The sequence below is a fragment of the Cornus florida genome, unplaced genomic scaffold (assembly GCF_030987335.1).
Source record: "Cornus florida cultivar Cherokee Brave unplaced genomic scaffold, ASM3098733v1 CherokeeBrave_3.0.0_Hap2_Chr09, whole genome shotgun sequence".
NCBI lineage: Eukaryota > Viridiplantae > Streptophyta > Magnoliopsida > Cornales > Cornaceae > Cornus > Cornus florida.
Genome location: NW_026775579.1, coordinates 84,959,050 through 84,970,644, shown reverse-complemented (window position 1 = coordinate 84,970,644; position 11,595 = coordinate 84,959,050). Strand labels below are relative to the sequence as shown.

At 34.9% G+C, this 11,595-nt stretch overlaps 1 protein-coding gene across 2 annotated transcripts; it reads left to right on the top strand.

Annotated features, from left to right (window-relative positions):
• The first annotated feature begins 376 nt into the window (after positions 1–376).
• Positions 377–11,442, top strand: LOC132274819 (uncharacterized). Of its 2 annotated transcripts, XM_059776156.1 has the most exons (16): positions 377–884; positions 1,939–2,040; positions 2,170–2,236; positions 2,479–2,660; positions 2,975–3,235; positions 4,240–4,323; positions 4,422–4,469; positions 4,621–4,685; positions 5,469–5,517; positions 6,522–6,798; positions 8,047–8,168; positions 8,511–8,591; positions 8,667–8,741; positions 9,880–10,085; positions 10,198–10,348; positions 10,707–11,442. In XM_059776156.1, the coding sequence occupies exons 1-16, from the start codon at positions 480–482 to the stop codon at positions 10,902–10,904; spliced, it is 2,373 nt and encodes a 790-aa protein (XP_059632139.1). In that variant the 5' UTR covers positions 377–479; the 3' UTR covers positions 10,905–11,442. The 2 variants fall into 2 exon arrangements, with proteins under 2 accessions (XP_059632139.1, XP_059632140.1); XM_059776157.1 differs by lacking the exon at positions 377–884 and having other exon boundaries at positions 1,939–2,087.
• Positions 11,443–11,595: the final 153 nt, after the last annotated feature.

Sequence of the window (11,595 nt, the reverse complement as noted above, 5' to 3'; positions counted from 1 at the left end):
ACTTAAAATATGAAAAGTTATTAGTTTTCTATTGAATGAGAAAAAAAAAAATAATTCTGTAACTGTGCATTATTTAAAAAATAAATTTTTCATCAATAAAATATAAACTTTTTGAAAATTATGTAAGTTAATTTTTTTATTTATATTATTTTTTATGATGTTCAATTGGTGTTTTATACTTATTTTTATAGTATTATGGACGGAGTATGCTTTTGCTCTTTCCACTTATCTAATTTTGTTTTGTTTTGTTTTGTTTGTTTGTTTGTTTTTTTTTTTTTTTTTTTTTTTTTTTTTTTAATTATTAGTATTATTATTATTATTATTATTTTTGTTAAATAAAAAAATATTATTTTATTAAGTAAGAACTAGCAGAAAAAAAAAAATGCAGAAGTTTTCTTCTTGATCTGCCTCTTGACTCACTGAAAAACCCTACACACAGACAGAAGGCATATAGAGAGAGTGAGAGAGAGAGACAAAACATGGGGAAGAGAGAGAAACAAGAAGATCTACTCAAAACCCTAGAAGACTTCACCAGCAAAGAGAACTGGGATGAGTTCTTCACCATCAGAGGCACCGACGACTCCTTCGAGTGGTACGCCGAGTGGCCTCAGCTCAGGGACCATATCCTCTCACACCTATCAACCGATCAAGCTCCACCACCCGAAGCTGCCAGCGGACCACCACCTCCGCCGGAGGCAGCGTCGGTGCAGATTCTCGTCCCCGGTTGCGGCAATTCCCGACTTTCCGAGCACCTATACGATGCCGGTTTTCACAACATCACGAATATTGATTTCTCTAAGGTCGCTATCTCTGATATGCTGCGCCGAAATGTGCGCTCACGTCCCGGTATGCGGTGGCGCGTGATGGATATGACCAGTATGCAAGTATGTATCAACTTTCAATTCCTCTATCTTTGTGTACACACATATGAAATCGCAAAGCCCTACAAATCATGTCTTAACTATGAACATGTATGTATGCAATTCAATTACTGTAACAAAGACTCATCCTTTTAGGTCCAGAATAGCTGATTCATTTTCAGTGTGATCGTCATGTGAGGGTATTTTTATTAGTTAATCCTTAATATACTAAAGGAGCATGGCTGGACTCATTTAGTCATGAGCAGTTTGGTGTTTTGTGCACTTTGTTATGTTGCTCTGGCAGTTTATTTTTTGATTGAATGCATTTGCTAATGATATGGTTTTTATAGATGAGATGTGAAGAAATGTAAATTTTGATTAGGATTGGATATACACGGAATTGGAAGATTTGAAGGAGTTGTGTTATAGGGAGTATAGTTTTAATGTGGAATCAGAAGATTTGCATGAAGGTGAGTAATAGGGACTATATTGTTAGCTATCACTGAAGACGAAGTGATAGGAGGAGTGTAGTCTCTGAGTGAAGTTCTCTCTCTAGTCCATGCCCATTCTCTCTGGAGAAGAGTACATTAATGAGAAAACAAGGCATATTAGAAATTAACATGGAAATGACTTGTCCTGGACATTATACAACAAGTTTCTGTATTCCAACTAAAGGGATTCGTGCTTTCTATTTATTTTAAATAAGAATGCTGTTGGTATAGTTTTGTGTGTGCATATTAAGTTTTAGGAGTTAGAAGTATCTAAGTAATTCTTATATTTGCTGCACATGGTTTGTAGTTACGCTTTTGGCAAGTTAAATTATTGGGTCCTTTATGGAACCTTTAGTAAGCCACAATGGTTTTAGGAGGAAAAGTTTGAAATTTCCTATTTTAAAGTCCTAGCCTTATAAAAGGTAGAGTAGAGAGCCTATATATATTGTCATACTTCGTATTATTTATGGAGTTGAGTTATTGAGAACTTCAGGTCTTGTTTTTGCAGCTCAATCCTTGAAGATGAAAGCTATACCACTCCCTCGATCTCATATCTCTTGTTTGTATAACTTTTGTTACTTTTCCAGTTCATGGATGAGACCTTTGACGCTGTTGTTGACAAGGGAGGATTGGATGCTTTGATGGAGCCAAAGCTTGGGTCTAAACTCGGGAATCAATATTTGTCAGAGGTGTCCTGCACTCATACTTGAGTACAGTGTTTTGCATATTACTTGTTGTATGTGCTCAAAAATTAAATCTTCAGTAATGGATAATTAAATCTTATACTGGATTTACGTGACTGTTTTGTCTCTCACCAGGTTAAGAGAGTTTTAAGAGCTGGGGGGAAATTCATATGTCTTACCTTGGCAGAAACTCATGTTTTAGGTATTGCTTATCTCAACTTTGTGTTAGTGGTGGGAAATCTAAATTGCACTTGCTATTGCTTTCTTTCTCGGTTTGCTTCAGTTTAAAAATACTAGTTCTAAGTTAAGATGATTCGTGTGAAATAAATCAGGTGATATCGTATTGTTTTTGGCGTTAGTGTCTCTACTTCAAATCTTTTTATTACTTGCTCTGCTGCTTGTGCTGAGGATAGATATCATTTTCCTTTGTTTTTCTCCTCTCAGGTTTGCTGTTTCCCAAGTTTCGGTATGGGTGGAAATTGTCTCTTCATTATATACCTCAGAAACCATCTAATAAGCCCAGTCTACAAACCTTCATGGTGATTGCTGAGAAAGAGAGATCTACAATGTTGCACCAGATAATATCATCATTCAATAATTCTTCTATTAATTGTAATGGCCACCAGGTAAAGGAACTTGTTTACCTTTTCTGTTTTGCTTCTTTATTTTTAAAATTTGAGGAATAGATGATCTCATTTTAGTATTTATGACATTTCCACGAGATCTCTATACATAGAAGTTAAAAGTTATCCGCATATTCACGTGACACATTTAGCTGTTATAGCAAGATAGCACTACGGTGTAAATATAATTTGACACAGTTCACCTTGAACGTTAACTTTTAGTCATCTGAAATATTTGATGAAAAAAATATGTTGAAAGCTTGATAGAAATTGTCTGTGTATATATTTTTGATAAGTAAAACTGTTGATATTTTTAGGCTCGTGGACTGTACGAAGCACTTGAAAATGAGAACAGGATTCGTACAGAATACTCCAATGGTTCCGATATATTGTACACACTTGAAGATCTGCAATTAGGAGCTAAAGGGGATCTGTCAGAGCTCAGCCCTGGTCGTCGGACCCAGTTTACTTTGGGTGAACAAGGGGTCTCCCGTTTCTGTTACAGAGCTGTACTTCTTGATGCTCAACAAAAGTCTGACCCTTTTTCCTATAATTGTGGTGTTTTCCTTGTGCCTAAGGTTAGTTTCAGTTTCACCATGCCTGCTTTAGTACCATGGAATGCAACAGGAAAACTTCCCTTTTTCATTGAAAAAATGTATTGGCATCATCTTTTGTGAAATTAGACGGAAGTTTACTTGGCTTTGATTTCCTAGATATGGTCAGTTATCTGATCTGGTTCAATATAGAATGTGAAAACCTTCTCATCTGACTGGAGCGGTGGGTTCCATCTATTTCCTGAGAAATTTATTAGGTCAAAATTTCATCATACAGATACTAAGAATATTAATACATATGAAACACAGACAGTTTTACATCTATTTTACCATATAATGGCACAAGAAATTAATTGGTACTCATTGAAAATGAAAACCATACACAAGTTAAATATTGGGTAATTCTATGTACAATTAATCAAAGACCCTAGTTGTTAAATCTAAGCAATCATTTCTTCAAATTATTTTACAACATCTCAAGCTATTTTCTAAAATTTATATCTCTTTGTTAGACTGGTTAATTCTTTTCTTCATTAGACTGGTTAATTCATTGTCATGTAAAAGATCGAGTTGGTCGCTTTTCATGTTGACAAGTAGTACATTTTTCATAACTTCATTCTGAAGTCTACTTGGGACATTGCTATTTTATTTATTTCTTTATTATCTATTATTATTTGTTTGATAAGTAAAAGTCGTCATATGCTCTGGTATTTTCTTTAGTTAGGTTGCAATTACTTACTGGGTGGATGACATGGAATTTTACTTATTAGTTCTCGGAATTGGTTATCTTCTTTGTGATGTTTGCAGTATGTTTTTCTTTTCTGCCTTGTAAAAAGTGCCTTTCAAAATGCTAGATGGCACTACCGATTAATAGAAATTTGAAATTTTAGTTATGGCGAATGCACTTACTTTTTCTTTTATGTTTTGTATGTGCTCAAATTTTATTTCAACTATCAATTTTATTATTTATTTATTATTGTTAATATTATTTTTCAATTTAAATTATGTAACTGAATATTAGATTTCAGACTCGGGCTCATGAATGGCTCTTCTCTTCGGAAGAAGGGCAATGGCTGATAGTTGAGAGGTCAAAGGCAGCTCGGTTAATAATGGTACCTTTTTGCAGCTTAATGATCACATATTCTTTAGGAGAATCTTGTTGTCTAAATTTTTTATTGGAGCATCTGAACTATATTTTTTGCTTATTTAGATTTTCCTAGATACCAGCCACTCAAATGCCAGCATGGATGAAATTCAGGTATCATCTTCCTTCAATTCTGATACTTATCAAAAAAAAAAAAAAAAATCTTCCTTCAGTTCTGATACTGATGAGGCACATCTCTGCAACATTCCAACTGGTTGTTATGATGAACTTACTGGTACTCTTTTTTGCCTGTTCTCTCTTTCAGAAGGACCTATCTCCTCTAGTTAAACAATTAGCACCAGCAAAAGATGACATTGGAGCTCAAATTCCGTATGTTACTTGTTTCATTTGCCTTTTTTTTTTTTTTTTTTTTTTTCCCTACATTTTCCATTAGGTTGTTTAGGACAAGTTTCTTAATTTATTTTGTATCATAATCACCCATGTTTCCATTTTTTTCTTTTGGTTTGAAAATTTTCACCATCATCAATTTCATCCTCATCTCCCGCAGTTTGTGATACAATACTTCCTATAACAAGAAAATTATGTGGGAACATTATCTTTTTTATTTTTTTATTTTTCATTTACAACCCCCTCCACGCCCTGGTTTGAGTCAGGACATGAACCTCGATCGCTCAAGCTAACTACCCATGGTTACGGCCTAGAGTTATGACACAGTGATATAGGTGCCGTCTCATAAACATACTCGTTATTTGGCTGCTAGACGTGCTACTTGGAATGTTCTTGTGGGGCCATACTGATCCTTGTGTTGGAAGTATCCTTTGCTGCATCAGACGCTCCTTCTAGTTTACTACCCTCCTTTCAATGATTGTCATTGATTGTACTCATGAGTCCTGACATTGTTATACAATCAAGCATGAATCAAAGGGAAAATTTTATTATGCTCTTACGAACCGGGTGGCACTATAAATTATCAGAAAGAAAATGAAAGTATAGTTGTAACTGTGCTGGAATATTTCTTTCATTAAAACATCGTTTATACATTACACACGCCGGTGGATTTTATATTTAAAACTGCAGGCCTCTACTTATGCTGAGGCATTCTTTGTATTGCTGCATTACTCATTTGGTTTTCTGGATTGGTTTTATTTGCAGGTTTATGGCAGCAAGCGACGGAATCAAGCAAAGGAAAATTGTTAACCAGGTTCAAAGCTATCTTAAATATTTAAAATTTTATTTCCATTTGAGTAAGTTCCCGTGTTCATGAAATATTTGCTTCTTGATGATGTTTTTTCATTATTTATTAAAAAATAGAGAAGCACAATCGATTCCATAAAAATTGCCATAATTTTTTTTTTTTTGGTCTTGTACAACTCTATGACACTAATTTTACAACAATTTGTATTTGGAGTTTATTGTGTTCACATTAAAAACATATGTTTAAGAGCATCTGCACACCTTTAGCATGTTTTGATCATTTTTTTTTTAATTATTTTTTATGATGAGCGTTGATATTTTAATACTTATTCAAGTTTGCTGGTGGTATACCTTATATTACAACGGCTTTACGAATGAGATTTAGTTTTTTGGTGATAAAACCTTTGTTGACATGGCATGTAGCCATGTACATCATCATATACTGCCACCTATATCTTTGTAAATGGGATGCGCATGGATGCATTCAGTAGCTAACATACATTTTTCTTCATAGGCAGAACTGCTTAATGGAACAAAATGGTATTAAAATCACAGTGAACACTTCACACTTGATTGAAATTTTACTTCGTATTATCCTTGGATGCTGAGTTGAATCCTTGGCATTGGGATTTCTGTTAATTCGGCATATCTTCAGTCGTATAATTGCCAACTATTCTTTAATTATCATTTCCACTTTGTTTCAGCATGCCTTGAATATTATAAATGAGCACTGGTTATATGAAGTAATGCTAATGCAAGCACAAGGGACTTTAGCTTTTGTTCCAAAATTTTCACAAATAATATCCAAGTTACCTGTGATAAAATCTTTATCCATATTGCATGTACGCCATAGTGTCTTTTAATGGCTTCATTTACAGTTATGGAGGTTTTTACATCAATTGTTATATCAATCGCACCAAGACCCTTTAACTCAGTTAGGACAAATGATTTTTTTCTGAAAGATTGTGTGTTTTCTCATAATCTGCAATTATTTGCTTTTGTGTTCTGTAGGTCACATCTGCCTTGACTGGTCTAATTGTTGTTGATGATGTTGTCTATGAAGAAGTCGATAATGATTTCAGTCGCCTTTTTCCATCCAAAGATTTAATATTTCGTCGACTTATTTTCCAAAGAACAGAGGGCTTGGTGCAATCTGAAGCTCTGCTAACAGGAGAAGGATCTCTGAGTAGTACTGGTGAAATAGAGCAGAAGAAAACCCGCTCATCCTCCAAATCCAGAAAAAAAGGAAACCAGAGAAGAAATGATTCTCATGTGTCAGTGATGGATGGTAATGCCTCGTCTTTGATTTTCCTTCTACTAACAAATGCTTACTGCTTATTCAGGTTTATTATTATTTTTAAGAAAAACAAATACATTGGGAATTTCTTCTTTGGGGAAGGGGATGGGTTTTGAGGGGATGTATTCACTCAATTATCAGTTTTCAGGGATACTCAGCTATTAAATTGTTGCCGAGAAAGTGTCTTGTGCAATTGCTATGACACTAAAATAACTCTTATCAATTGTTGTACTTATGGAATACCTATAATATGGGCGATGCAAATATCCAACCATTGCAGATTCATAATATTAAAAGGGAAAAGAGTGAACCTGTATAATTAGCTTCTGCTTAGCATGGGCAATTGGTCATCCATTAGATTGGTAATTTGTTATTCAATCAGTATTCCAGCAAAGTTTAGTTGGTGCTGTCAATTATATATCAACTCCTTTTGAGTTCCAAATTTAAAAAAAAAGAAAAGAAAAGAAAAGAAAAAGTGCAACAGGGAAAAAATGAAAACACTTAATATTCTTCATCTTTCTTTCTTTTGTTAGTGGGACGGGGAGGGTGGGGCTTGGCAATGAAGTTTTTAGCTGGTGCAGTGGTGCATTGAGTTGTAAACTTGTATATATGGCCCCGACCTTGATTTGGCCTGCCTGAGCAAAGCACAAAGCTCGGCCCAGGCTCTAAAGATGCTTATCTTGAAGGTTTTTGAGGTCGAAAGTGTCTATTGAGGCATCTTAATCCAAATTATAGCTCTAAATGGCAGGTTTGAGATTTGGAAGTTCTACGGATATCAATGACTCACTTATAAAAAAAATAGATATCAATGGTTCAAAAAGAATACTGGTACAAGTATCTCAAAGGTTGTTTTGTTCAATCCAGTTGCCTTTCCCACAATGGAAATTTCGGTTCATGGGGCACACCTCGAATCCTGAGGTTTCCTTCAAGTTAAGAGATGCCTTTCCTAGATTAAACAAAGCTAAAATCTTCCAAACATCTCAGGCTTAGATGTTTTATTCTTCTTGATCTTTATTTTATGAGTTTTTACAATATCAGAAATATAATACCTGTATTATCTAGCATTGAGCATTTTCCAGTCAGACACTGGAGGAATTTGGCCGCACGGGTCTACTTATTGCAATCGTTTGTTCAAACCATATGCAAAACATTTGTTTTGATCAATTATTTTTCTAGTCATTTCATTTAGATTTTATTGTTTGTCTTGGTTTCTTATTGCTTATCTTCTTCTTGCTATAGAATCGACCAAAGATCTGAAAGTTGATCACTTCTACTTAGCCAGTTCTTATCATACTGGGATAATTTCTGGGTTTATGTTGATCTCTCCGTATTTGGAATGTGCTGCATCAAATGGAAGAATGGTGAGGAAACTACTTTGATCTAAACATTTATGAACTAGGATTTTTATGCTCCAAAATAATTGGATTCTCTGTAATTGCTTGTTTTCAGGTTTCTGTGTACTGAGGAAAACTGCATTTTCACCAAATTGCTTAAAAAAATATTTTTTTAGTTAATTATGTAAATGTGCACATGAAGTGAGGGAAATTGTTGGTTGGTTTTGGGCCACGCTCCCATGTGAAACTACATGAATAAATTTTTTTTTTTTTTTAAAGCAACTACGTAATTCTTTTATGTCTTATACTATACATGCTTGCTCAATTTTATTCAGCTGAAACTAGAAGTTGCATCTTTCTCTTTCTCAGGTTAAAGCGATTGTAATTGGTCTTGGAGCAGGTCTACTTCCTATGTTTCTCCATGAATGCTTGCCCTTTTTACATATCGAGGTAAATTATGGTTTCACAACATTTTTCATGATACATATCAATCTGTAATAAATCTGGCTAATTGTCATATTGCAGGTGGTGGAGTTAGATTCCATTGTTTTAGATCTCTCGAGGAACTACTTTGGTTTCAGAGAAGATAAACACTTAAAGGTAATTCACATGTTTCCTTAATAAAATTTGTCTTAAAACTATCACAGAATAAGACACTCATTCAGGTTACCCTACCATTTACACTGCTAGCAAATAGTACTATTGACGGTAGTCGGTGAACTTGTATTGGTGACCATTGACCAATGAAGATTAAAGCAGTCCTGATGACTGACGTAGTTGAACATTAATACTTTAATCATTCTCAAAACCTACAAGTACTGTCATCAGAATCTTCTTTGTCTGCCTGCTTTTAACTTTATCAGTTGAATTTTCACTTTTGCTACCATTATAAAGTCTGATTCTTGTCCTTCATTCTCCCTTTACTGATTTCTCTGTGTAGCATGAGGTATCACCATATCATCACCATTTACGTGGCTAGTGATTGACATCTTGTTATTTGTGTTTATTAATTAGTTTAGACTTATAAAAAAAACAAAAACGTTTAGTACAATATTTATGTCTAGTTGTCTTTTGGCTTAGTCCCGTTATGGTTTTAAGTGTCTTAGAAGATAGGACGAGAGGTAGTAAGTCAGGCTTGGGCCTGAGGAACACATTTGCAAGATGAACTGCCTTGTAAGGCTCACTCTTGGAGAATGAGGGCTGTGGTGCTGTAATATATCCATTTTGACTCTTGATGCTTCTAGCTTAGGTGAAGCATTATGTCAGATTGGCCATTCTTAGGAGGCATGCAGTGGATTATTGGACATTGCTACACTAATATGTTGTGGTCCAGTTACTTAAGGTAAAATTCCAAGATGCGACGGTACTGGTGATGAATTTGAGGTAAAAAAAACCTCTGAAATATATGCTTGATCATTCACCAACCTTGTAAATTGCATCTTACTCGGGTGATTAGGCTGCTCTTTTCTTGGCTCCTGCTCCAAGTTTCTCTGCCAGCTGCTGATACAAAAAATAAAATACACACTGGGGGAAAAAGGAAGTATTTTATGACAAAGGAGAAGTAATGCTTAAATTTATTACTGGATATGAAAGGAATAAATAGGACGTAAAACATCTTCTGAAAGTAGAAGAATAATTTGCATTAACACCTCATAATTACTTTTGATTGAAAAATCCTTCCTCTTATGTCTTACCTGTACCATGCTCATACCATTCAGTTTCTTTTTTATTGTCCCAGATACACATTACGGATGGGATTCAGTTTGTTAGAGAGGTTGCAAATACTGCAGCAAATAGAGTGACTGTTGGCCAAGGAAATGATGATGCTCTCTGTGATGAAAATGTCCCTTCTTCCAATGCAAGCTGCATTATATCCCATGCAGAAGGCAGAGGGAGTAACAGAATTGACATACTTATAGTTGATGTGGACTCTTCAGATTCGAGGTAAATGTACTTTTTGGTTTAATTCTTTTTTGTAATACAGATATATTGTTTAGAATGCAGGTTTTTGCTCAGTTTCCACCCCCCTTATTCGTGTATTTCTCTTGTTGTGCAGCTCTGGTATGACCTGCCCTGCTGCAGATTTCGTGGAAGAGTCTTTTCTATTGACTGTAAAAAATTCCCTTTCTGAGCAAGGTCTCTTCGTTATTAATTTGGTGTCAAGGTCACCAGCCATTAAGGAATTGGTTATTTCGAGGATGAATGCGGTGAGAACTGAACTAATGTATTTCAAAGAATATTTTAGTCATATCTGTTTACTGGTTTTAATATTTTTGTCATATCTTTTTACTAGTTTAATATTTTTGTCATATCTTTTTACTAATTTAAGCAATGAGTGTGGTTACTTGCTTTACTCACACTTTTGCCCCGAAATTGGCTGTTAATAAAGAAGTTTCCATGATTCCAGAACAGAAAGGTGGAAAAATATTCATGTAGTTACTTTCACTTCGTTGGGATGATTTTGTGTCAATTTTTCTGCATTTTCTGGATTTCAGCATATTGGGGTTTGTGTTTACTATTATTTAGTTGTGAGAAATAATTTGTGGTGTGTTTCTTTATCATCAGGTCTTTAGCAACCTTTTTTGCCTTCAGCTTGAGGAAGATGTCAATGTAGTTCTTTTTGCTGTTAATGGGGGGATTTGCATAAAGGAGGATCGTTTTCCTGAAGCTTCTCGTCAGCTCGAGAAACTATTGAAATTGAAACACTCTGAGATGAACCAAAGCATTATGGATGCCACAAAAAAGATCAAATGTCTGAAGTAACTTACAGAAGTGGGTATTTTATTCTAAAATATCTATACCAGTGACCTTTATATATATGCTTGAGGAAAAAAGTGGCATAATCAGTTACGTATAGGAAGAAGGGTACCCTGCAGCTGTTACTAGTTTTTATTCTTTGCTTCCAAGGCAATGGAGTGGGTTCGCTCCCGTTGTATGAGGTTGTACTGTATCTTCTGATTGGTTGAAGGTGGCAAATGCCAGAAGTCATATAAGATTTATACAGTATAAAGTTTCACTTGTTGAAAGTGATCAGACAGTTTTGTGATACCGCGTTAGTTATTTCGTCAGTTTTTAACGAGTATACTGTTATTTGTGACTCCATCTCACATTTGCTAGGAAATTTCTAATATGCCCACTTCACTGCTCTCATAATGGTTGTTCCTTGCGTCTTGATTACATTTTTCACTCCAACTCTGAGCATGGTTTGTGTACTTTTTGTTGTTTACTGGAAGGGGTTAAGAGTCTTAAGACATGGACACTATGTTTATAATAATATGACATGTTGATTTTTCATCAATAATTCAGGTGGCAGTGGAAAATTATTAGGTCATCTCCTCAATTAATTATGCTTAGATTAATCATGCTTGATAAAATGCAGAGCTGCTGCAAGGGGAGGAAAAATGCCACTAAGTCATCGTTCCATGGTACTTGAGTATTGATGTGGTATTTTCAG

Coding starts and splice junctions, on each gene's coding strand:
- LOC132274819 (XM_059776156.1), top strand. CDS start 480: ATGGGGAAGAGAGAGAAACAAGAAGATCTACTCAAAACCCTAGAAGAC. Junction 3,236..4,239: donor GTGTTTTCCTTGTGCCTAAG/GTTAGTTTCAGT, acceptor ATTAGATTTCAG/ACTCGGGCTCATGAATGGCT. Junction 4,470..4,620: donor CCAGCATGGATGAAATTCAG/GTATCATCTTCC, acceptor TCTCTCTTTCAG/AAGGACCTATCTCCTCTAGT.